The 26293-nt window shown below is 48.9% G+C and overlaps 1 protein-coding gene across 1 annotated transcript; it reads right to left on the reverse strand.

Moving 5' to 3' along the window:
* Window positions 1-22580: 22580 nt before the first annotated feature.
* LOC106894951 (folate receptor gamma-like) lies at window positions 22581-25507 on the reverse strand. The gene is made up of 4 exons (XM_014954006.1): window positions 25297-25507; window positions 24471-24659; window positions 23857-23992; window positions 22581-23233 (listed from the first exon to the last, which is right to left on the reverse strand). The coding sequence occupies exons 1-4, from the start codon at window positions 25438-25440 to the stop codon at window positions 22914-22916; spliced, it is 789 nt and encodes a 262-aa protein (XP_014809492.1). The 5' UTR covers window positions 25441-25507; the 3' UTR covers window positions 22581-22913.
* Window positions 25508-26293: the final 786 nt, after the last annotated feature.

Consider the following 26293-nt stretch of genomic DNA (forward strand, 5'->3'; position numbering starts at 1 on the left):
CTTCAGGTGTCAAGCATCTCGTTCTGCTGGCTGCTAGGCAATAGACCTTGTTAAATGTCCCCAGCCCAGGTGCAAGCAGGGAGCAAACGCACGTTGGAATGGAGCCTGTTGCATTCCTTCTAGGCAACATCATGAGAGCAATAAATAATGGCCTTATGCTAATGAATCATTCCTTCCAGAAGTAAGATTTGCTCATTCTTGATTCCGTATCAAGTGTGAGTCATCGTGACTAAGTCACAGACACAAGTCTGTGTGCCCAAGAGACGCCTGAAATAACGTGCTCCTTCCAGAGGAGCTGCTGGAGGCACGGTCAGTCCCAGCATCTCCCCACCTTGGGGCACCATGAGCCTCGCAGGGCTGGATGCTGCCCCAGTTCAGAGAAAACTAATTACCTGGACATGTAAAGTTTGGAAAGAGGTGTGGGATGGGGAAGTGGATTGCTTAAAGTGCTCACCTAACTTTGGTGGGGCGTTCACAAGCCCCCGAGTCAAGTCTGGGCACCCAGTGCTTCTTAGGGCTGAGTCCTGGCTGAACAGTGTGGAATTGCACCTGGAAATTCTCAACTGCATTCCATGAGGTTCATAAAACCCCCACAAATTCTCCACTTTCTTCTCCCTTGTAAAAAAATTGCCTCTCATTACTTTATTCTCCGTTGGCCTCAGTTCTGCTACATCACTGTCCAAATTGGATATTTCTGATAGTGATGACCCAAGTCACTCCGACCTTACGTGCTATTGATGACGAGGTCACCCAGGTACAGCCTGCCTGCTAAGACTGTGCTCACCAAGGCAGCCTTGACCATCCGTGAAAAACAACCGGGCAGACGTTCACCCAAGACTGTTGCATTTAGGGAGGGTACAAAGGAATTTCAGGCCACTTTATTCAGTTTGTGCTGGTTTCATAACCGGTGACTGAATGGCTTCCTACTTGGTAAATACGAACGATGTGACTAATCACAGAGGTTTAATCACAGGCTGAATTATTCCCTAGACTGGGGTTTCAATCTTCATTACGGTACTCATTAGAAATACTTGAGCGAGGTATGTCACAACCTCAGCAGACCAGAGAAAAAAAAAATAATCTTGCATATTAAAGTTTTTCTGGAGCATGAACTCCTTCAGTGAGGAGTGGAAGTACAACACACTCCAGAGAGCAAATTATGTGATAAATCACAGAATAAAAAAGCGTGGATGATGTCTTAAATTAATATGAATATTAATGGCTTCTATCTTCACCTGGAAGTATACATTCTGTCAGTAACAATGATGCACACAGCATAATGAGTTCATCCCACCAGTTTGTGGAGAGCAGTTGGCAGAAGCATTTTAGGCGTGGTGGTGCCATGGGGAGAAGCTCTTCCTTGGCATGAGGGCCTCGAGGATGCCCCTGCAGATCTGCTTGGTTTTTATTCTGTAGATGATGGGGTTCAGCACGGGGGGGAACCAGCGGGGAGGTGCTGCCCAGGAAGACGTGAACGAGACAGAAAGCGTGTTTGCTGAAATGGTGAACCACGGACAAGCCAACCATGGGGATATACAGGATCTGCCAGGATGTGGGACAGGCAGTTCTTCAAAGCCTTAAAATCATAGAATCATAGAATTGTCTAGATCAACGAGACAGAAAGTGTGTTTGCTAAATGGTGAACCGTGGACAAGCCAACCGTGGGGATGTACAGGATCTGCCAGGATATGGGACAGGCAGTTCTTCAAAGCCTTAGAATCATAGAATTGTCTAGGTTGGAAGGGACCTTAAAGATCATCTAGTCCAACCATCAACCTAACTCTGACAAAAAATAAGTAAGAAATAAGCAATAAAAAAATGACTAAACCATATTCTTGAGGACCATGTCAACCTTGGGAAGCTCCCTCAGGGATGTGATGTTAGCAATCGTCTTACAGGTCATAATCTATGACAAAACAATGAGCAGTGGTTCTGGTACCACTATGAGGATGAGTGCAGCTAACCCCTACATGATATCTGCACACACCATCCTGGTGCAGGCAGGAGGCATGGGAGGGCACATGGGACCGGCAGAAGGGCAACCTTCTCTGCAAGAAGAGTGATGGCAGCGCTCCTAAGAGGCATCTGCACAGAGCAGCCAGCCCGACCTTGGCTCTTCTGGCACTGGTGAGGATGGAGAAGCATTTCCATGGGCAGCAGATGACCACATCACCATCAAAGGCCATGGGCAGAAGCACTGCAGACTCCATGGAATGAACAAAATAAAGCCAAGCAGAACAGGCATCAAAACTGATTTCCCTGTAGTTGACCCAGAAAACACTCATCACAGTCAGTGTTGTAGACAGAGACAAAACCAAATCGGTGGTGGCCAGCAGGGACAGGAGCTCCTGGAGGCTCTGATCATTCTTGATGACAGAGAGGATCATGAAGTTCCCTGTGAAGAGAATGCAAGTGAAAGGGGTGGAGAGCCCTAGGATGGCCATCAGGATGAAGGTCTGAAGGAGGAGTTGGAGCTGTTGGACAACCACATGGAGGACCAGGGAAATATCTGCACTGAAATAAAAAAAAAATCTTCAAAAAATAAGTGTACTGCCCACAAACCAGAAACCAGACATATGCATACTTATATATGCAGATGATACAAACTTCATAAATTACCCAGGTTCGCAGCCGTGGTTAATGAATGTGCTGCTGCATATTTTTCCCTTTTCATTGATGACTGTGGGATAAAATATTCATGAACGGGAGAAAAATTTAGACAAAAGCATCAAGGAGTTTTGAAATTAATCAGCTACCTCAATATGCTAGAAGCTCCCAACAGCATTTGTTTTTTAATACTACTGCTTTAAGGTCATCAATCATGATTAATTCACACATATCCATCCAGCAGCGAGTTAATAATTTCTAACCCCTACAAATCAGACATCTTTCCAGGGAAATGGAGGTCCAGAAACTTCGGAAAAAGCGCTGGCAGTGAAAAATATATAAGACCAAATCTTGCAAAGTTGCATAAAATTAAAAAAGAATAAACAGACTAGACTAGAATAACTTTAGTTGGAAGGGACCTACAACAAGCATCTAGTCCATATCAAAGGAGATATTATTTTTTCATGTTCTCTGGGGAAATTAGTAATTTACTGAATGTCATATTAAGTTTAGACTACATGATTGGCAACAGAAAAGCTGAATTGATCTAAAAATTGTCCACCAGTCGGTGCGTGGTTGACAGTGATGGCCCTTCAATATAACCCACAGGCACAACGTGACCCAGTGACTGGAAACTGAAGTTACACAGAAATTGGATGAAACAAGACACTGCTAGTTTGCAAATCTGAAAATAAAAAAAAAAGAAGGCAGATGACAAATTCTTCGTCTGTTGGAATTGTAAAGCTCAACCAGAAATTCTTCTGAGGTGTAGACTTTGCCTGGAGCCTGTGCGATGGGCCTGATGAGTTAATTGGTTATGAAATCCTTCTGGAAGTGTGATGCAGGATGTCAGAACAAATCACCACAGTGATCCTTTCTTGATCAAATATTTTCTAACATGCTCGTAGCCAGGAAAAAAACCCTACATGAATTAACATATTAATTAGAACAGAGGGAAGGGATTAAACACTGTTTCTTTCCTTTGCCCTTGGGTACTGTAGAGTGAAACCTCTAAGCATCAAGGTCAGGCTCTGCAAGCGCTGTCTGAGGTATGAAACCTCATGGCAATGTTCCTGCCCTTTGCTTTTCAAAAATGTACCAAATTCTTCTGCGACCGAGGTTCAGCTCTGACTGCGGTGAGAAAGCCCGAGCCAGACTCACCCAGTCCACAAAGAGCTACATATGAGGCCTCAGAAACCCCCCAGGACATTGAATAAAGGGATTTAGGGGAAGAGACGGAAATAATGGGGAATCCAAGTCAAATCTGCCTTCAGTTCACAAGTATTCGGGGTGAAGTGCCCTCTGTGCAAGGAGCTCACAGACACACACCAGAGGAACCTCCTTCTCTGGCTTGCCCTCATGCAGCATGAGACAGCATTGGGTCTAAATCAGTCTCTTGAGCCCTGGTTTTGCCTGTGCATGAAGGACAGTATTGCTGCAGGCTTGGGTGATGCCAAGTTTGGGTGATGACTAGTCCCACCTGCTCTTGGATTATCAGAATCATAGAATGGTTGAGGTTGGAAGGGTGGGGTGAAGTGCCCTCAAGGAGCTCACAGACACACACCAGAGGAACCTCCTTCTCTGGCTTGCCCTCATGCAGCATGAGACAGCATTGGGTCTAAATCAGTCTCTTGAGCCCTGGTTTTGCCTGTGCATGAAGGACAGTATTGCTGCAGGCTTGGGTGATGCCAAGTTTGGGTGATGACTAGTCCCACCTGCTCTTGGATTATCAGAATCATAGAATGGTTGAGGTTGGAAGGGACCTTTCGGATCAAGTCCAACCATCAAGCAACCTTCTCTAGCCCCGCTCCAGCAGGTCCATGTCTCTCCTGTGCTGAGGATTTCAAAGCTGGACACAGTACTCCATGTGGGGTCTCACCAGGGCAGAGCAGAGGGGCAGAATCACCTGCTGCCCAGAGAGGTGGTGGAGTCTCCTTCTCTGGAGACATTCAAAACCTGCCTGGACAAGTTCCTGTGCAACCTGCTGTGGGTGGACCTGCTTTGGCAGCGGGGTTGGATTAGATGATCTCCAGAGGTCCCTTCCAACTCCATATCATTCTGTGATTCTGTAAGCACCTGGCAAGCACCGTGGGAAGATGCAACCCAGGATGTGGTTGGCTGCTCCTGGTTCAAAACTCCTCCCTGAGAGGTGGGAGGATGGAAGACCAGAGAGGTTGCCTCACCATGATTGTCCAAGGTGAGATGACAGCAAGGGATTCCCACCTTCCAAACTGCAGGGACTCTTCCAGCCTGATGTCCTGTCTCTTTGTCAAATACTCAACACCTCTCTGTGCTCTGGGTTTGGGGTGGGAGGTGGTATGGAAATGGGCACAAACTTGAATATAAGAAATTCCACCTAAACATGAGGAGGAACTTCTTACTTTGAGGGCAGCAGAGCCCTGGCAGAGGCTGCCCAGGGAGGTGGTGGAGTCTCCTTCTCTGGAGACATTCAAACCCCCCCTGGACACTTTCCTGTGCAACCTGCTGTGGGTGGACCTGCTTTGGCAGCGGGGTTGGATTAGATGATCTCCAGAGGTCCCTTCCAACTCCATATCATTCTGTGATTCTGTAAGCACCTGGCAAGCACCGTGGGATCATTCCTCTGCTGATGTCTATTGATCCGAGGCCCCAGCACTTCCTGAACCAAGAGCAGTGATTTGTGTTGGATGTTCCTTAATGCATTTTTTTTTTTCCCGTGGATTTGTCTTTCTGCCCGGTTCAGTCCCTGCAGACCTCTGGCGTTTGCAGTTCACTCTGACAAAATGTTCCAAAGCTTAATCCTGTTGAGTGAAAAACACCTCCTGTAATTGGCTTTAAATTTGCCACCTGCCATTTTATTTAATGCACTTTGGTTCTTGTATTAAAAGAGACAGTGAGCAACGACACCTGGATGTCCTCTCCAAGTCACTCAAGATTTTACAGAGCCCTTCCCCATCCCTTCTGTCATCCCTCTTCCAGACTGGAGACTCCTGGTTCTCCCAGCTCTTCCTTGCATAGAGGTTATTTCAGGCCTTTGGTTGTTTTTGTTGCCTCTTCCCAAAACCCTTCTGGTCCTCGCAAGGGTAGGTGGAAGGTGAGAGTGTCTGCTTCACTGAGGCTGTCAGACCTTTTCAGCTCAAAGGAAAGAGTCAGTAACAGGGAAAGACGCAAAACACATGGAGGAACAAACCTGGTAGATAATGGAGACAGCAGCAAAGACCAAAACTCTTCAGCTGTTAGTGGATGGGCTTGGAGCAACCTGGTCTAGTGGGAGGTGTCCCTGCCCAGGGCAGGGGGGTTGGAACTCAGTGATCTTGAAGGCCCCTTCCAACTCCAACCATTCTATGATTCTATGGCAGGCTATAAAGAAACTCCAAGTTCAGCTTGGGAGTGTGTCAGCCTGGCCTTTGTAGCTGACAAGAAGTGGGAAAAGAACCTAAAGGGGGGCTCCAGGAAAGCTGGGGAGGGACTCTTGATGAGGGGGGAGAGCCATAGGAGGAGGGGGAAGGGTTTGACCCTGAAAGATGGGAGATGGAGATGAGATGTGGGGAAGAAGTTGTTTGGTGTGAGGGTGGTGAGAGCCTGGCCCAGGTTGCCCCGAGAAGCTGTGGCTGCCCCATCCCTGGAGGGGTTCAAGGGCAGGTTGGAGGGGGCTTGGAGCAACGTGGTGTGGTGGGAGGTGTCCCTGCCCAGGGCAGGGGGTGGCACTGGGAGGGGCCTTTAAGTTCCCTTCTCACCAAACCCTTCCATGATTCTATGATTCTATGAAATGAAGGAGGTGAGGATTCAAATATCTGAGGGTCCTGTGGGACTATGCAAAACTGATGGAGGAATTCTGAGGGAAAGGTCAAAGGTGGGAAAGGGGCATTGGAGAGGACAGGAGTGGGGGACATCAAAGGGATGTGGTGCAAAAGGGGCTGAATAAGGTGTCCAGAGGTCAAACACTGGAGCAGACTGTGGGATCCAGCCTACCCCATGTTTTGGTGGTGGTGTCCTGCCACACTCCGATGGGCAGTGGTCACAACTTGGTGGTGTCTGAGACCTGTTCAGCAGGTGACCAGCACCCACAAGAATCACGGACTCCCTGCTCTGGACAATAAAGTCTACTGAAGGCTTCACGTGTCCTTGGAAAGTGAGTTATGGGTCAGAGCAAGCGTTCTGCAAGCTCACTGTTTTCCATCTGAGCACGTCAAGAGGTAATGCTGATTTCATGTACACCATCCCCTCCACACTGCTGGTCTCCAGTCCTGGTTTGGGCACAATGTTCATCAGCCTGTTCACGCTTTCTGGGACAACTTGTGTGTTCCATCTAAACATGAGGAGGAACTTCTTAGCAAGAGTTCTGCAAGCTCACTGTTTTCCATCTGAGCACGTCGAGAGGTAATGCTGATTTCATGTACACCATCCCCTCCATGCTGCTGGTCTCCAGTCCTGGTTTGGGCACAATGTTCATCAGCCTGTTCACGCTTTCTGGGACAACTTGTTTGTTCCATCTAAACATGAGGAGGAACTTCTTACTTTGAGGGTGGCAGAGCCCTGGAAGAGGCTGCCCAGGGAGGTGGTGGAGTCTCCTTCTCTGGAGACATTCAAACCCCACCTGGACATGTTCCTGTGGGACCTGTTCTAGGTGACCCTTCTCCGGGTGACCCTGCTCCATCAGGTGGTTGGACTGGGGGGTCTCCAGAGGTCCCTGCCAACCCCAGATCATTCTGTGATTCTGCGATTCCACCTGCACTAAACCCCACCATTTCTGGGATGAAAACCAATCAGATCTGGAAGAAATTGCTGAGAACACTTAAAATTCAACTCCTTAAATGCTGTTAACAGACTTCCTGAAATACTTCCTTAAGCCTTCCTTTCACTGCTAAAAGCCACATGTAACTCCTGCCCCCCCCCCATCCAAAGACACTTTCAATATTGGTTTTCATTGGCCCTTGGCTTACAGTCACGCAGGACAGCAGGCAGAAACTACAGTTGGTGTATTCCACAAACCTTTCCAGACTGGTCATCACCCCATATGCTCATTCTGATCATTAATGTATTGAACCCAGCAGCTTTTTTTTTTCTCCAAAGCATCTTCCAAAAAAGTTATTCAGTCAAATTCTGAAAAAAAAAAAATATTAAAGGCTGGAGAATTCAACACGTTCATAACCCTTCCACTAACTTCTTCCAGCGGTTAAATATCACTGATGCAGAACAATGCACCTGCTTACGTGGATTCTGAAGAAAACTGCTTTTTGACCTCCACCCTGGGACTCTTTTCATTATGTTGGAAGCAGGTGGAAAGCAAACTCGCCCAGCGAAAGCCCTCCCCGGTGGGGTCACTTTTGAACCCTGCAGAGAAGGCAGTGGGCTGCCGTGCCGATCCTCTGCAGCGTGGGTATAAATACAGAGTGAAATTAATGTGGTTTGGGAGTCACAGAGACGTGAACGAGAGACGTGTTTGGGTTTGGCATGATGCACTGCTCGGAAAAAAAAAACCCAACTCATCCCTCATGCAAAGGAGCGGGTCAACCTTATGTCTGAAATTAGATGAAAAAAAATAATATCAGATTCCCACTCCCCTGAGCCCTCTTGTCCTCGGTTCACATGTTTTTCTGCCCAAGAGCATCCAATTCAATCCAGTTACACCTCCCACCAGAGCAGGGTGCTCCAAGCCCCCTCCAACCTGGCCTTGAACCCCTCCAGGGATGGGGCAGCCACAGCTTCTCTGGCCAACCTGGGCCAGGCTCTCACCACCCTCACACCAAACAAGTTCTTCCCCACATCTCAGCTCCATCTCCCCTCTTTCAGGGTCAAACCCTTCCCCCTCATCCCATTGCTCCCACTTCTTGATCTAGAGTCCCTCCCCATCTCTCCTGTAGGGCCCCTTTAGGACATGCAGAGTGACAGACACATCTTCAGGCTGGAGGAGCAGAGGTAGACAAGGTGGCTTCAAGGTTGCTGGTGGCAGAAAGGGGGCTCTGCTGCCACCCCTTTGAGCATTGGAAGCCCACGGAGCTGGTGGGACACCAGGTAGGTCTGTGCCCATTGCAGCCATCTCTTGGGCAGAGTTGGAGCAGTTTGGGCCCTGGGTGTCTGGGTCCAGAGTTGCTCTTTTGGGTAGCTATTATGTTTAGGATTTTTTTTCGCTTTAAACTGTCATCATCTCGCCAAGGCAGGAAGGACATTAGCATCTTATGCTCATTTTTCTAGCCCAGATGACATCTGTCTATGAAAAACATAGCATCAACCACATCACTCTTCTGGTGTGGGGCTAAATGCCTCCTTTATAGTTATGGGGGAGAAATGAGCACTGCTGAGGGGTTGTTTGTCCCATCCTAATGTGCACAACATGGACCAAGGTCCTGGCAGTGCCTGGCTCTCCCCTGGATAAGAAAAGTGGCTATACACAAGAGGACCGACATCTTTGAGAGGTTTATGGCATTTGGCCCTCAACAAGTGAGTTTTTCCCTGAACCTTTTTGGTCCGTTTTGTGCACTGATTGTTATTTTCAGCACAATTTATTGACAGGAAAATGAGAGGGCAGCACCTGCCCCACTGTGGCGGAGAAGCCTTACAAGAAGCTGGATCTTTCATCCCAAGCACAGTTAATAGATGTTGGTGGATACACGCACCGTGAATGTGTTTGTTCCCATTTTTAGCCTGTTTGCTCAAATGGATGACTTTTACAGTCTGCCCAAGGTGCAGACTGTATAAGTCATTTCCCAGGAGAAGAACCACCCTAAAAAAGCAGAATTTGCACAGAGGAGTTGGGCTCTCAGTGTCCAGGACTAGCAAAACCTCCAGGAAAATCCCAGATGGCACCTGGCATAAGGGAAAAAAAAAGATATCTCAAAACCAGGGCACATTCACATTGTTCCCAGGTTTTTGTTCTCATCGTACCCATTGTTCCCATTCTACAATTACATGATTTTTCTTTTTAACCCCATTCCCATTTTGGAAATCGAGACCTTCACACCCTCCCAGGTTGTTCTGTGACCCAAACTGAACCGGGTGGTCATAGGGTGTATGGCTCCTCGTGGAGTATGTTTTTTTCCTTTTTAACCCCATTCCCATTTTGGAAATCGAGACCTTCACACCCTCCCAGGTTGTTCTGTGACCCAAACTGAACCGGGTGGTCATAGGGTGTATGGCTCCTCGTGGAGCAATGAGTGCTTGGTGTTTTGCATATGGGATACTGAGATTTGGGTCACATTCCATAACCCCAGTGCTCGGTGTAATTGGCTCTGACAGCCAGGCTGCCGATGCTGACAGAACCACAACAGAAGTTTCCCCACTTACGTGTCATAATCTGTCAAGAAACGGGCAACGTTGAAGCAAACCGACCTGAGGAGGAAAAAAAAGAAGAGATATTGGATGGTACGTTCATGTCTAAGACAGTGGGGTGGGCTTTCCGAAGCGCATCCTTGGGTATAGAAAACCTGCTTTTGACCACTTCAATGCTTAAATGTTACTTTTGCCTCTCCTTCCAGGTGCAAAGGATGATCTGTGTCCAAATGGTCAGCATGATGTGGGATTTCATTATGTGACTTATCTCATAATTATCCCAAATTCTAGGAAATAAACCCCTGTGGGGCCCCAGTGACATTTATTGCTGACCTCTGCAGTGCCCCCGACACGGACAGTCATCAGATCAAGGTGACTCACCCATTAGAGAAGGATGGCTTCCACAGCAGTAATTATCTCATCTTCATTCATCAGAAGGACACAGTTTTGCTGTTGGGAGCAATGAATTCAGTATTAGAAAATAGCTTTTCAGAAAAAATATACACGGCCGATCTCTTTAACGCTGGGCCGCTTTTACCTCCAGCAAACAACCACCATTAGTGACGCATTTTTTTCTGAAAAAATGTGGCTTTATCAGATTGTAGCTGCCTGACCCTGCCTTTTGTTTCAGGAGAGAGATAATTTCTTTTATTAGCCCAAAGGATGTAGTTAGAAGATGAAGCTTTCAGAAGAGCCTTCTTTCTATAAAACCTGCTGATGTAAATAACAGCCTCTGATCGCGCTCAGCTACTGCCCCCCCTCTCTGCTTCATCTGTCTTAAGGGTCCTCATGGCTTCACATGGAGAGGGGTCAGGAGGGGAAACCTTGTCTGCACGGGGGGGTTTCTGGTGGGAAAAGCTCTGCGCATCCCAAAATAACACACAATATTACTGTAATAACATTTCTGCTCAAAGTCAGCCAGGTCCTCGCGCTGAGCCTGGATGAGGGTCTCACGAGGCACAAAGTCTGGCTTAAATCCAGGATGTTCAAGAAAAACAAAGACACCTTTATGTTTAATAGCTGAGAAAGCCAATCTGCCTGTGCAGTTTGCTGGCAAAAATACCAGGAAGGCCAAGAGCGACGGTGGATCTCTGCCAATACCCAGGTTTTTATTTTTAATGAATTAATACCAAGGTATTAATACCAAGATAATGAATTAATACCAAGGAGTTCAAACCCCCACATCACTGCTTGATGAAGATCAACGTATCACGAGGCAGAAGGTCCTATACGTACATATTCCTTATGTACATTTTTTATATGTAGATAAGGAATATCATAATAAACATACAACAAGCGAGGTGCATAGGACAGTGGTAGAAAATACATGTCTAATGTGAAATTTTTGATGAAAATGTGAAAAGTAGGAATGGAAGGAACCTCAGGAGATCTTGTAGTCCATCTGCCACCCTAAAAGACAACACCTTACCCAAACCAGCCCAGCAAGATGTTTAGTAAATCCGTTCTAACATTCCTGGATGGCACCTCCGTATCTCTCCATGCATGAAAGGAGTCCTCATGCTTCAAATTCTAAGATTTTTAATGATTTTCTTGCTCTCCTTTTGCTAAAGGGTCCTAGTCCTTTAGAAGGTGGCCCTCAGCTGTGGGTTTGGTGATGAGAAGAATGGGAAGGTTACTCTTCATGCCCTGGGTACAACACTCCCGCTCATAGTTTCTGACATAGTCTTCACTTGGGGCTTTATTTTCTTGTTTATTTCAGCAAACCTTGACATTGTAGACTAATTTTGCCTTGTAGTCTCTGGTACTTCCCAAAGCTTTCTTGTAAAGGTGCTCCCTACTCTAATTCTATTTTGAAAAAATGATATAAAACATAAACACAAAAAAACCCCCAAAATATATATTAAAAAGTAGGTTAATATTACTGCCAGACTAACCAGTTTGACACCAGTGTTTATTGACATAAATCCTCCCATCCCTACCAGCCTGAGGCTCTGAATCACGGTTCTAGTTTCACATCCAGCGAGCCAGGACGGTCCCGAATTTCATCCTTCTCCCCATTGTACTTCCCGTCCTTCTGCCTTGTTCTCTCTGAGGAATTAATAATCAGTCTCTCCCTCTCCAACCACCAGGAGGATGCTGGAGTCACACCAAAAATTTTAAATGCTCAGAATAATAAAGACGACGTCAGTCCGGTACGTTCAAACAAAACACACTGATTAAAGGCCAGATCTTTTAAGCAAAATCAGATCTTTGTACCCAAAAATGACATGACAACGACTATGTTCAGACCCAAAGAAACGTCTATTTTCTTAAAAGCTCATTAATGAAAAAAAAGTGAATAACTGCAGAAATAAGATAGCTTCCTTCAAATCTCTGTTTGCTTCATCTTTGACAATGAATAATTGATAACTTTTCTTTGAAAATGGCTTTTTTCCAATGAGTTTTGCCTTCACTTTGCAGCAGTTTCATTCAGATCATTCTTCCCTTTCTTGTTTCTGAATACGTTATGTGAAACGTGTCCAAAGCATAATTACAGTCAAAGCAGATTTAATTTTCTGTTTCTTCCCTGTCAGCAAGGCATGTTACCCCGTCCGAAGAAAAAATTAGATTGCTTTGTCACAATTTGTTCCCAAGAAATTCACGGTCACTGCTACTCACTTCTTCGATGCGCCACGTGTACTCCATAAATATTTGATTTGCTTCGGTATTTTTCAGGAAATAAACGTTAATCCGACTGGTTTCTTCTTCCCTATTGCTTCTTTACCCTTTTCCACCTTTCTGAAGTCAGGCCCCGGGGTTGCCTTCTTCCAGTCTGGTTTTCTCCCTCATTTATCACTCTCAAAGGTATCCACCAACGAGCTCTGGGCTGCTCCTGCCTGCTCTCCAAGGACTCCATGGGGGACGTCTCCCTGCCCTTGCACTGCCCTGGTAATTTAAAGCCATCTGTTTTCCTAACTTTTTAACATTTTTTTCTTTCCTCGCTGTTTCCCCTGATTTCTTAATTTGCTGCTCAGGCTAGACTATATCGGGGAAAAATAATTTATAATTTCGAGAAAATAATAAATGTCACGCATGTTCATATCATTCATCATTCAATTCGCCTCCCCAGCGTTTGAATAACAAAGCAATTCTGACATTAATCTGTGTGTCTAACTAAATGCAAATTGCTTTTTGCCTTCCCCCTCCTTTCTGTTTTTGCTTTATACACTGGCACCATTTCTGTCTGTAAATCGTTACTGGTTTGACCAAGCTCAAAAGCTCATGGTTTGTTTTTTTTTTTTCCTCATGCTCGGGATCACTGCAAAGGTGGTGATTGGTGCGCAGTGATTTTTTGGTGCCCTTCTTCCTTATTCATTCTACTGATGGGGTTTGAAAAAAAATAATTATATTCTCTTTTATCGCATCTTTAATGAACTGCACAACTTCCCGAATTGCATCTTTAATGAACTGCACAACTTCCCGAAAAATATTCTGCTAGACATTTTCCTCATGAGATATCACTATCTCAGTTTTACCAAGTCCGTTCTGCCGAAGTTTAGTGCTTTCAACTACAAAAAAACTAAACAAGAAAACAAAAAAAAAAACAACCATAAATAAAATCCCTACAGAATAAAGACCTTTAAAAAGTTGTAGTTCTGCTCAGTGGCACTGCTTCTTTCCTTGATATAATTACTGTGGACAACAAGGGAAATGTAATATTCCTGTACATCCCTACGGAGCTCTTGTTTGGGCAAAGCCACAAGCCCTGGACAAAAGTCAAGTATCGCAGGGGAGTGAACGGTATTTTGGGACAGAGCTGGGACCAAACAGTTTTTCCTCACCTTGCTCTCAAATTCTCCCTCTCTGCTCCAGCAGCCCACTGCTGGATCTTCATCCCCTCCATCTCTGGAATGCCACCATCCTGGTTGCCACCGCAGGACACAGCTTGCCCAAGACTGAGCATCATGCCCTTCGTGCTGCCGGCCTCTTCCTCAGCTCCAGCAACATCCCCCAAACGTCGCTCATCCAACCACCTGGGTCACAGCACTCGTTTGCAAACCAGTCACGTTCTCCTTCTCAGCCCATCGGTTTGGGCACAACATTCCTCAGCCTGGTCACATTTTCCTTGAAAACCCACATGTGCAGCTTCCACCTGCACTAGCCCCCACTATTTCTGGGATGAAAACCCAGATCTGGGAGGAGTTGCTGAAAATACTCAATCCTTAGAATTTCTTACTGTAGAATCAAAGAATGGTTTGGGTAGGAAGGGATCTTGAAGACCATCCAGTGCCACCCCTAGCCCTTGGCAGGTCAACCTCCCACCAGAGTAAGTTGCCCCAAGCCCCCTCCAACCTGCCCTTGAACCCCTCCAGGGATGGGGCAGCCACAGCTTCTCTGGGCAACCTGGGCCAGGCTCTCACCACCCTCACACCAAACAAGTTCTTCCCCACATCTCAGCTCCATCTCCCCTCTTTCAGGGTCAAACCCTTCCCCCTCCTCCTAGGGCTCCCCTCCCCCACCAAGAGTCCTCCCCATCTCTCCTGGAGCCCCCCCCATGGAGGGACTGGAAGGGGCTCCAAGGTCTCCCCGGAGCCTTCTCTTCTGCAGGCTGAACCCCCCCAACTCTCTCAGCCCCCCCTCCCAGCAGAGGGGCTCCAGCCCTCCCAGCATCTCCGTGGTCCTCCTTTTTGTCCAGCAAGGTCTCCAGTGATCATCCCAGCCTTTCAGAAAGCTGCACAAATCCAAGCACAACCTCCAACACAGCCAAACTCACTGACCTTCTCCTTCCACACCCCAGAAAATCACCTTCAGAGCCAGTTTTTTTTCCAGATCTACCCCAGTCAAGGGCACTTTAGCTCTCCTGGGTAGACGGAGAAGCACCAGCTCATCTGCAGTCGAAGGCAAGAGGGACATTGCCTACCACCCAGCCCTGCTGCAGAGGGTCTGGGGGGGCACCGGCAGTGCCGTCCCCCCAGGACACCCACCCACACTGCTGCAGATATCCTCACTGCCCTTTCGTCTTCCCCTCACCCTCAGCAAACCTTTCTTTGACGTCTCGGCTGCTCTGGCATTTCCCTGAATATCTTGACATTTCCAGATGAGTCTGTGTGCGAGAGCAGCCCCCACTTTCCCAACACCCGGTCCACTGTGTCCTGACACCCGCTGGCTGCTCGACTGCCCTCCTGAGACATGGTCTTACTGCCCCGAATGAGGTTTTTTTGTTTTTTTTTTTTTTTGTGTATTTCCTTTTCATCCGAGCTCGCTCTCAAAACTCTGCCCAAGTGGAGCCTGACTGCTGGCTCAGGGATTTTCCAGGCTGGGATTTTCAGACCTTGTTTGGTGGCTGTGCTCAGGGTGTCCCGACAAGGTGGCCCCATGTAGACCCACACTGACAGCACAAATTGCTCAGCCACAACAGCTCAAGACCCCCAGTCTCTCTGGAAGATGCTCCCAACCCTCAGTCTCTCCTATACTCATCTCCCAGATCCAGACCTCAGACCCCAGAATCCTCACCCTCCTTAAACCCTGCTTTGGCCAGGAGTTCGCTGGTGGATTTCATACACCCACAAACACACATACTCTTTTAATTATTCCCAGTAATTCCTTCCCCTAAATGGCCCGTGATAAATCCTGTACAGTTCCATAATTCTCCTGCTCAAACCTCAAGTTCTCCTGCAGGCACCCCACAAAGATCCTATACCCATTTAGGCAATGATCCAGGAATTTGCATAGTGTCCTGGAGAGAGTTTCTTCTGACGACTTGCTCTAGTTTCCAAACAGGGACAACGGCAGAACCATTCATGTCTGATGTTCTTAAAAGCAGTAGATGGCTGGGTTCCACCACCTTGTCATTGCCCCCCGATCCCTATCAGGCCTTTATGTTCATTTGAGAGACATCATCAGCCATCCTCACACATGAACTCAGTCAGCAGAGCCCCTAATGAATCACAGGCTATCATTAACCTAGGAAGCATTTCGACCTGGAGGATGTGCAGTGGGAAGAGGTGTGCATTTGAGATGTTGACTTGGCCAATGGCACACAGGGATGTCACCCCGGGCCTTATCCCAGCTGTGACCCATCCCTGTCTCATACAGGGATACCTGGGCGAGAGGACTCTGAGGATATTCCTGCAGATCTGTTTAGTTTCTATGCTGTAGGTGATGGGGTTCAGCATGGGAGGGACCAGCAGGTAGACGTTGGCTGTGAAGATGTGAATGAGAAGGGAAACATGCTGGTCATACTGATGAACCATGGACAGATTCAGCTTGGGAGGGACCAGCAGGCAGACGTTGGCATGAAGATGTGAATGAGAAGGGAAGCATGCTGGTCATACTGATGAACCATGGACAAGCCAACCATAGGAAGGACCAGCAGGTAGATGTTGGCCATGAAGACATGAACAAGAGGGAAAGCATCCTGGCCATACCAATGAACCATGGACAAGCCAACCATGGGGATATACAGGATCAGGACTGACATAATATCTGGGACAGGCAGTTGTCCAAAGTTTGGGACGTTCCCTCTGGAATCCGGTGCTCAGAATGGCTCTAGCAATCAGTATACGTGACACAAAGACAAGGATGAGGACTGACATCAGGAAGAGCTTGGCTAAAACAAAGCCATACCGGTAATTGGATGTGGTGTCTGGTGGTGGCCAGTGTGGAGAGGAATTGGTACATGAGCTTGTGGTGGCTGGGATCAGTCCTGGTAACAAAAAGGACTGTGACGTTCCCCAGAAGTGACACAACACAAATGAAGGTGAAGGGAATAGAGCCAGATGATGACAGTTTCCAGCCCTGGGATGCCCGAAAGGAAAAATGTGACGGATGTGGAGGTGGACTTATTGAGAGACACGATGTTCTGCTGATGGCCTGCAGCAAAAAACACATATCAAAGAAATCCAGGCAGGAAATCTAAACAAACGCGTGTAAATGTGACAGATGAGAAGCCAAAGCTGAAAGAACACAGATGTCAAATAGGGACATGGGCCAGGCGCCACCAACTTTAGGTCCTGGAGGGCCCAGCAGATGGGTGTTCAGTTATCTTAGGTAAGGTCATACACAGAAGACATTTATAAAGCAGCTCATTTTTGGGTTTTTCTCTGCATCAGTTCAGCTGCAGCATTGTACTGTAGCTTTCAGAAAGAGCATGCTGCTCACAAAAACAGTTCTGCATGTACTAAATATGGAAGATGTGACAAATGTACCGGTGTCATAGCACTATTTTACCAAAACCTTAGTTGAGTGATCTGCACCAAAGAGCTCCTGCAGTTTTCTTGCTCCAAGCATTTGGACAAAGGCCACGATCTTGGCACCAGGTCTGAAGTTGTGTGAGAAAAGTTCCTTTTTATACATTGGTCCAGCAGCCTGGAGCAGCCCTTGGAGTCCCTGGTGAGGACCAGCAGCACCCTCAGAGCTTCCTACCACCACCACTGACCCTTCCTTCATCCTCCTGCTTTGGCCAGCACTTGCTGCAGAGCCAGGCAGAGCAAGAGGCATCTCTGTGATGACTGCCCTGGTGCTGGGTAAGGTCCTATGGCAGAGGGCTCTCAGGAGATTGACTTTCCCCCTGTGCCTTGCATGTAGGCTGAGAAGAGGGCTCCTTTGGTCAGACACCAGCCCCTCCAGCAGTCTCTCTGACCAGAAGATCTACAGAAAAACATCCGCATGCAAAGCTAGTAGCATTCCTGATCTCCAAGCTGCCCTTGCAGTGGAGAGGTCATTGCCACCCACGGTAGCACTTATTTGTGGGATGATGCTGAGGGCTTGTTGGAATGGATCCAGAGGAGGCCATGGAGATGCTGGGAGAGCTGGAGCACCTCTCCTGGGAGGGGAGGCTCAGAGAGTTGGGGGGGTTCAGCCTGGAGTAGAGAAGGCTCCGGGGAGACCTTGGAGCCCCTTCCAGTCCCTCAAGGGGGGGGGCTCCGGGAAAGCTGGGGAGGGACTCTTGATGAGGGAGGGGAGCCCCAGGAGGAGGGGGAAGGGTTTGACCCTGCAAGAGGGGAGATGGAGCTGAGCTGTGGGGAAGAACTTGTTTGGTGTGAGGGTGGTGAGAGCCTGGCCCAGGTTGCGTGGAGAAGCTGTGGCTGCCCCATCCCTGGAGGGGTTCAAGGGCAGGTTGGAGGGGGCTTGGAGCAACCTGCTCTGGTGGGAGGTGTCCCTGCCCAGGGCAGGGGGTGGCACTGGGGGGGCTGTAAGGTCCCTTCCTACCCAAAATGTTCTATGATTTTGTGTCTGGGCTTGCAGATGGAAGCGGTGACTACTCTAATAGTTAAGGAGCTAAACCTTTGGAAGCTGAATATTTTTGCTATTCTTACTATTTGTAACATCCTCTTCAGTTCTCTCCATTTCTGGACTGCAGGAGATTTTACTTCATTAACTTTATCATTGAAATAAATGAGTGAATGGTGATATTTAGCATGCTAGGATTAATGCAGAAATGATTGCAGAGTCACAAAGTCTATCACAAGGAACAATCAAATACAGAGAACAGCACAAGTGAAATATGTGACCTTTTAGCTCAACTCAGGGCTGAGCAGATGAACTTAGGCTGTGGTAGGAGATGGAGAGCTGATGTAATCAGCCTCTTCTCCTCAAGGATGCCTTTTTCTAGCACAGCTTCATAAAGCAAAACTGTTCTATAGTATGCAAAAAAATGATCCCAGGAATTATCTTACCGTTGTTGAGCATGGGAATGGCACCAACAGAACTGGTGAAGCAAGTGTCTACAACTGGAAGTATCTCATGAAGAAGAGATGTTGGCTGTAGGATCACTTGCAGTTAATCCGAAAGCAACTTCCAAAGGATAAAGCTGGAATTGGTTGGAAACAGTGAGGTCAGATCTCCCTCCAGACACTGGCCTTGGTGGTTTCACATCACTGTGAGACAGGAGGACTTCCCACCAGCCCCGAAGGAGATCCTAATATGCTTCTAAGAGACCAGAGTGTTATTTAGGGGCAGTAGAACTGACCAGACCTGCAGAGACAAGCAGCCCATGGACAGTGGGAGCTGCCTGGAAGGGATTTTCCTTAGACTTGAGCATCTTTGCATTTAGAGTTGTTTTATTTTTGTCCCTTATGGACATCATTGTCACAGGCATCAGCTCCAGGTGTTTCCTCTCCCCCATCCTTACCTGGGTCAGACAGGGTTAACCTCACACCCCACACATGAGCGAGAAGACATTTTTGACTTCGAGCCAGGGTCAGTTCTAGGATAGCTTCAGCTTTTGCATACAACATGTTGAAGTTAGAGAAGGAAAGAAAAAAAAGATAAAAATCACAGAATGGGTTGGAAGGGAGTTTAAAGGTCATTGAGTTCTCCTCCCCTGTCCTGGGCAGGGACACCTCCCACCAGCCCAAGTTGCTCCAAGCCCCCTCCAACCTGGCCTTGAGCCCCTCCAGGGATGGGGCAGCCACAGCTTCTCCACACAACCTGGGCCAGGCTCTCACCACCCTCACACCAAACAAGTTCTTCCCCACAGCTCAGCTCCATCTCCCCTCTTTCAGGGTCAAACCCTTCCCCCTCCTCCTAGGGCTCCCCTCCCTCATCAAGAGTCCCTCCCCATCTCTCCTGGAGCCCCCCCTCCTTGAGGGACTGGAAGGGGCTCCAAGGTCTCCTGAAGTCTTCTCTTCTCCAGGCTGAACATTCTCCCAGTGGGGAGTGCTTCTGTGTTTCATATGGAGGCAGGGAATAGACAGCCAGATACAACAGAGGCTGTATCATTAGGAACATTTTAAAAAAAGCAACCAATATATCTGAAAAACTTCTGGGGGTAGGTGCTTTGATCTAAAGACTCCTTAAAGCATTTGAAGTATTATAAAGCTCTACAGAACACGCAGCCATGGACTTTGCCTGACCTAAACCTGTGCATTTTCTCATTGCTCCCCTCTTTGCTATTCCTTCCAAAAGTTGCTAAGGGTTTGCTGGAGGCTCATTTCTGCTTCAGAGGAAAAAAAAAATAAAAAATAAAGATAAACACGGCTGTGAGCCTTCACACAGCTACTGATGGCTTCTGCAAGTCCCATGTGGGAGGCTCTGAACCCTTATTCCCAGGGAAAGGGGAGGGAGCTTTGAAGCAGCACAGATATTCAGGCAAAACCAGATTATGGGCTGGGGGAGGAATGCCGTGCCCATCAATAGGTGAGGGATTTTTCCAAAAGCAGCCTGTGGAGAGCTGCAGGACAAGGACAGTTCTGCCAAGACAAAGAGAAAAATAAATAAATAAAGATAAGCACGGCTGTGAGCCTTCGCACAGCTGCTGATGGCTTCTGCAAGTCCCATGTGGGAGGCTCTGAACCCTTATTCCCAGGGAAAGGGGAGGGAGTTTTGAAGCAGCACAGATATTCAGGCAAAACCAGATTACAGGCTGGGGGAGGAAAGCTGTGCCCATCAATAGGTGAGGGATTTTTCCAAAAGCAGCCTGTGGAGAGCTGCAGGACAAGGACCTCTTGTCCTGTCCCTGGGCACCACTGAAAAAAAGACTGTCCCCATCCTCCTGACACCCACCCTGACTCCTACATTTACAGATCCCACCATTTCCCAGTCCAGACCAGCAGCCTTGTTCCATCCCCAGAGCACTTCCATCTCCCCAATGCTACTTCACTTCAGTACAAAGTTGATTCAGAGGAAGATTTTTATTGTCACTCCCACTTGTCACTGAAAGACCAGACACCAGAGCTCAGCTGAGGACCTTGAGCAAGCACTGCTGACCCAACAGACAACCAGGAGGTGGGAACAGAAGTGGAGGACCTCCTACATTGGAGCAGAGACACAGGGTATGGCCCTTCCTGGGACAGAATGGAAATACCTGCCTTTGTCAGCAGCTGGAAGTCAAGGCAGAGATCAAGGTCCACCAACAAAACTCATGCAGAGCGCTTACTGGGGTGTGTGACCTGTTTGAGCAGACAGACCTAACGTTATTTATGCCAGCTCCTCTTGCAGGAGAAGGGCAAGTCAGGTACCTTCATCTGTGGGATTCACAGCCCCTTGGATCCCTCAAGGGAGCATCACAAGGGCCAGGGGCAACAGAACCAGGACAGACCACAGCAGAGCACACACGGCTTTGTCCGCCTCAGGAGTCATGTTCTCCATCTCAGCAGGGGAGTTTCTCTTTTTCCAAGCATAGAACTTCGCCACAAGCACATTGGGGTTTCCCTGGGCAGGGTCAAACCACATCTGGATGCAGCGCCCGCTGCCCCGGTGCTCTGTGGTGTATTTGTAGGAGTTCGACCAGATTTTCTCACACAGATCTTTTGGTCGGGGGAAGACTTCACTGAAGGGTCTGCACATGGAGCCCCAAGGACAGCGGTTCGTTCCTGAGGACAGACAGCACCAGAAAAAGAGAACAACATGAGCTGACACATTTCGTAGAATGGTTCAGGTTAGAAGGGACCTTGAAGATCAAGTTCCAACACCCTGCCCTGGGCAGGGACACCTCCCACCAGAGCAGCTTGCTCCAAGCCCCCTCCAACCTGCCCTTGAACCCCTCCAGGGATGGGGCAGCCACAGCTTCTCGGGGCAGGGAATAGACAGCCAGATACAACAGAGGCTGTATCATTAGGAACATTTTAAAAAAAGCAACCAATATATCTGAAAAACTTCTGGGGGTAGGTGCTTTGATCTAAAGACTCCTTAAAGCATTTGAAGTATTATAAAGCTCTACAGAACACGCAGCCATGGACTTTGCCTGACCTAAACCTGTGCATTTTCTCATTGCTCCCCTCTTTGCTATTCCTTCCAAAAGTTGCTAAGGGTTTGCTGGAGGCTCATTTCTGCTTCAGAGGAAAAAAAAAATAAAAAATAAAGATAAACACGGCTGTGAGCCTTCACACAGCTACTGATGGCTTCTGCAAGTCCCATGTGGGAGGCTCTGAACCCTTATTCCCAGGGAAAGGGGAGGGAGCTTTGAAGCAGCACAGATATTCAGGCAAAACCAGATTATGGGCTGGGGGAGGAATGCCGTGCCCATCAATAGGTGAGGGATTTTTCCAAAAGCAGCCTGTGGAGAGCTGCAGGACAAGGACAGTTCTGCCAAGACACTCCTGGGAGGTGACTGCTGGGCTGGGAAAGCCGGTACCACTTGCACCAGAAATTTGCATTTTGCTCCAGCACTTCATGCACAGGAGGTCAGACGACTCCTGCTGCTTCTCCTGGCTCAGAGGGAGGCAGAAGAAGCACGGAAGCGTGTCTGTGACCAGGAAGGAGATGTTACAGGTGCTTCTCTCTCATGGCTAGTTGTGGTCTGCTGCAGAAGCCCTGGTGCAGACATCCAGTTGTCTGAGTGCAACTCAGTTCTCAGGAGAACTACATCTTCCCTGCCCACAGACTCACAGAATGATTTGGGGTTGGCAAGGACCTCTAGAGACCCCCTGGGCCCAACCCTCTGCCAGAGCAGGTCCACCCAGAGCAGGTTGCGCAGGAACATGTCCAGGGGGGTTGAATATCTCCAGAGAAGGAGACCCCACCACCTCCCTGGGCAGCCTCTGCCAGGGCTCTGCCACCCTCACAGTGAAGAAGTTCCTCCTCATGTTTAGATGGAGCTTTTTATGGTCAAGTTTGTGCCCATTACCTCTTGTCCTGTCCCTGGGCACCACTGAAAAAAAGACTGTCCCCATCCTCCTGACACCCACCCTGACTCCTACATTTACAGATCCCACCATTTCCCAGTCCAGACCAGCAGCCTTGTTCCATCCCCAGAGCACTTCCATCTCCCCAATGCTACTTCACTTCAGTACAAAGTTGATTCAGAGGAAGATTTTTATTGTCACTCCCACTTGTCACTGAAAGACCAGACACCAGAGCTCAGCTGAGGACCTTGAGCAAGCACTGCTGACCCAACAGACAACCAGGAGGTGGGAACAGAAGTGGAGGACCTCCTACATTGGAGCAGAGACACAGGGTATGGCCCTTCCTGGGACAGAATGGAAATACCTGCCTTTGTCAGCAGCTGGAAGTCAAGGCAGACATCAAGGTCCACCAACAAAACTCATGCAGAGCGCTTACTGGGGTGTGTGACCTGTTTGAGCAGACAGACCTAACGTTATTTATGCCAGCTCCTCTTGCAGGAGAAGGGCAAGTCAGGTACCTTCATCTGTGGGATTCACAGCCCCTTGGATCCCTCAAGGGAGCATCACAAGGGCCAGGGGCAACAGAACCAGGACAGACCACAGCAGAGCACACACGGCTTTGTCCGCCTCAGGAGTCATGTTCTCCATCTCAGCAGGGGAGTTTCTCTTTTTCCAAGCATAGAACTTCGCCACAAGCACATTGGGGTTTCCCTGGGCAGGGTCAAACCACATCTGGATGCAGCGCCCGCTGCCCCGGTGCTCTGTGGTGTATTTGTAGGAGTTCGACCAGATTTTCTCACACAGATCTTTTGGTCGGGGGAAGACTTCACTGAAGGGTCTGCACATGGAGCCCCAAGGACAGCGGTTCGTTCCTGAGGACAGACAGCACCAGAAAAAGAGAACAACATGAGCTGACACATTTCGTAGAATGGTTCAGGTTAGAAGGGACCTTGAAGATCAAGTTCCAACACCCTGCCCTGGGCAGGGACACCTCCCACCAGAGCAGCTTGCTCCAAGCCCCCTCCAACCTGCCCTTGAACCCCTCCAGGGATGGGGCAGCCACAGCTTCTCGGGCCAACCTGGGCCAGGCTCTCACCACCCTCATAATGAGAGATTCCTCCCCAATATCTCATCTCAATTTCCCCTCTTTCAACTTAAAACCATTGCCCCTCCTCCTAGGGCTCCCCTCCCTCATCAAGAGTCCCTCCCCAGCTTTCCTGGAGCCCCCCCCTTTAGGGACTGGAAGAAGCTTGAAGGTCTCCCCGGAGCCTTCTCTTCTCCAGGATCCTTTCACTAGGGAGGATTAAGACACCTCCTCACTACCCATCACTGCATTTTAGCTGATGGATGGTGGCTTGGCCACCTTCTAGTTGACAACCCCACAGACAGGTGGCAGCAATTAGGGATTTTGGCTCCAACCACTGGGCATCCAGCCGTGACACCGCCATGGGTGCCTGCAGGGGTGGGGAGACGGTGCTCCACTCAGCCCACCAACCTGTTGCCCAGTTCCAGCCCTTGTGCCAGTTCTCTTTGCACGTGAGATAGTCCTTGCAGTCCTCCCACCACTCCTCGCAGTCCTCTTTGCAGAGGGGCACGTGAAGAATCCTCTCCCGACGCCAGCTGCTGTCAACCTGCAAGGGAACAGGACTGTGCACACTGGTGGTGACCCTTCAGAGTCAAGGGGCAAGACCAACCACATCCCAAATTCCCCCACCAGCCCCTTCCATTGGGCTCCAGAGCTGATCTCAGAAGAGCTTCAGCCCCAGCAGAGACCTGTGTTTACAAGCAGTAACTCCTCCCATCAGCCCATCTGACCACCTAAGCAGAGGTTACCAAAGTCCTTTGAATTTTTCCACCCAGTAGGAAAGTTTGCAGTGCCCCTGGAAAGCACACTCCCAGACATGCCAGGGGTATTCTGTATGGGGGACCAGCATCAGGTGGCCAACACAAGCCCTGTTGTCCCAGCCACAGAGAACCTGATCATAGAATCACCTAGGTTGGAAGGCACCTTTCAGATCAAGTCCAAATCACAGAGAACCTGATCATAAAATCGCCTAGGTGGGAAGGGACCTTTCAGATCAAGTCCAAACACATCTGACCAGATCCTACCTGGTCAATCCAGGGCCCCAGGTTGGGCGAGCACTCGTACAAGCACGTGTCCTGGATGAAGTGGCGCTTGCACTTGGGTGGCATCACCCCACAGTGGTTCCAGTTGAAGTTGTACAGGTTGGATTGGTCCTTGTGGGCTTCTGAGCTGGTGTTGGCTGTGCAGCAGGCATTGTCCTTCCAGGGAGAACACTGCAACAGGGCAAGAAACAGGCTGGTCATGGAGCACCTCGAGGGAGTCAGAGGATGCTGTGGGTGCCAGCTCCCTGCATAACCAGCAGGGAGAAACCTTCAGTAGCAAGAACATCTACTCCAGCAAGCTCTTGGGCACTTTGGGCTGAAGAGCTCAGGGCTGCAGCAGTGTGGATTTGAAAGAGCAGGAGGAGGAGGTCACATCCTCACCAGGAGTTAGTGCCAGCCTGAGGAATAGAAACAAACTCCCTCCTCTCGCTCCCTGGCTTGCTCTTAGCTCCAGCTCCACCAAGAACCCAGGGGAAGAACTCTTCAGTTAGCAAGAAGAGTCTTTAATAAACAGGGAGCAAATAAGAACATCTTTCATTACCATCCTTTATCTTGTTCTGATCTGGGCTACCTAATCTTCGGGAAGGAGAGGCATTCTGGTTATAGAGGGGTGACGTTGACCTGGCAGGAATCCTCACACCACTGTGTCTACCCTGGCCATCTGCTAGAAGACAACAGCCAAACAACAGGCCTCATACCCAGCACAGGTTTTCCTCCTCAGGCAGGTGGTTCACTAAGCCCAAAGCTGTTGGTATCACCTGGGGCAGTAGGTAGAGGGAACCCACCCAACCCACCAGCAGAGCCATACCTGGTCATGCAGCTTCCCCTCCGGGCCAGGCTTGGTTTTGTGGTGTTTGGCATCCATACAGATGTTCAGCAACGGGTCCTTTGCAGGTATCACGGTGCAGGCAGCCAACAGCACAAGCATCACCTGCCCCAATCCCATCCCCATGGCCAGCCCAGTTGGATCAGGGAGCTGGAAGGTGATGGAGATGTATGGAAAGTGGACAGCACAAGAGGAGTTTTGCCACAAAGAGCAGTAAATGATGTGCTGTGGGGGCCAGGCTCTCCCAAGGACACACCAGCATCCCACAGCACCAAGGAGATAAGGACGGCTGCCCCAAGCAAAGCTGCAAGGTCAACTGCATGTTTTCCTCTGGCCAATGCTACACCAAAAAACTCTTTTAGTGCTTGTGCTGTTCAACAGTTAACAGGTAGAGGGAACCCACCCAACCCACCAGCAGAGCCATACCTGGTCATGCAGCTTCCCCTCCGGGCCAGGCTTGGTTTTGTGGTGTTTGGCATCCATACAGATGTTCAGCAACGGGTCCTTTGCAGGTATCACGGTGCAGGCAGCCAACAGCACAAGCATCACCTGCCCCAATCCCATCCCCATGGCCAGCCCAGTTGGATCAGGGAGCTGGAAGGTGATGGAGATGTATGGAAAGTGGACAGCACAAGAGGAGTTTTGCCAAACAGCAGTAAATGATGTGCTGTGGGGGCCAGGCTCTCCCAAGGACACGCCAGCAGCCCACAGCACCAAGGAGATAAGGACAGCCCCCCCGAGCAAGGCTGCAAGGTCAACTGCATGTTTTCCTCTAGCTAATGCTACATCAACCTCAAACATCCCTGATGCTGTGTGAGACCCCTCCACATGGGGTCCTGTTGCATTAAAGCCACCCCAGTGTCTTGGTACAGAGCTTTCAGCTCCCAAACCCTCTGCAACTGGACATTGTTAGTTGAGGGATCTCTTTAGTCAGTGGTTCAGAGAAGGCAAGGAGACACTTAAAAGCACTAGCACACGG

This window comes from Calidris pugnax, unplaced genomic scaffold (genome assembly GCF_001431845.1).
Source record: "Calidris pugnax isolate Ruff unplaced genomic scaffold, ASM143184v1 scaffold234, whole genome shotgun sequence".
In the NCBI taxonomy this organism is placed as follows: Eukaryota; Metazoa; Chordata; class Aves; order Charadriiformes; family Scolopacidae; genus Calidris; species Calidris pugnax.

Coding starts and splice junctions, on each gene's coding strand:
- LOC106894951 (XM_014954006.1), bottom strand. CDS start 25,440: ATGGGGATGGGATTGGGGCAGGTGATGCTTGTGCTGTTGGCTGCCTGC. Junction 23,993..24,470: donor TGGGGCCCTGGATTGACCAG/GTAGGATCTGGT, acceptor GTTCCCTTGCAG/GTTGACAGCAGCTGGCGTCG. Junction 23,234..23,856: donor GGGCTGGAACTGGGCAACAG/GTTGGTGGGCTG, acceptor GTCTGTCCTCAG/GAACGAACCGCTGTCCTTGG.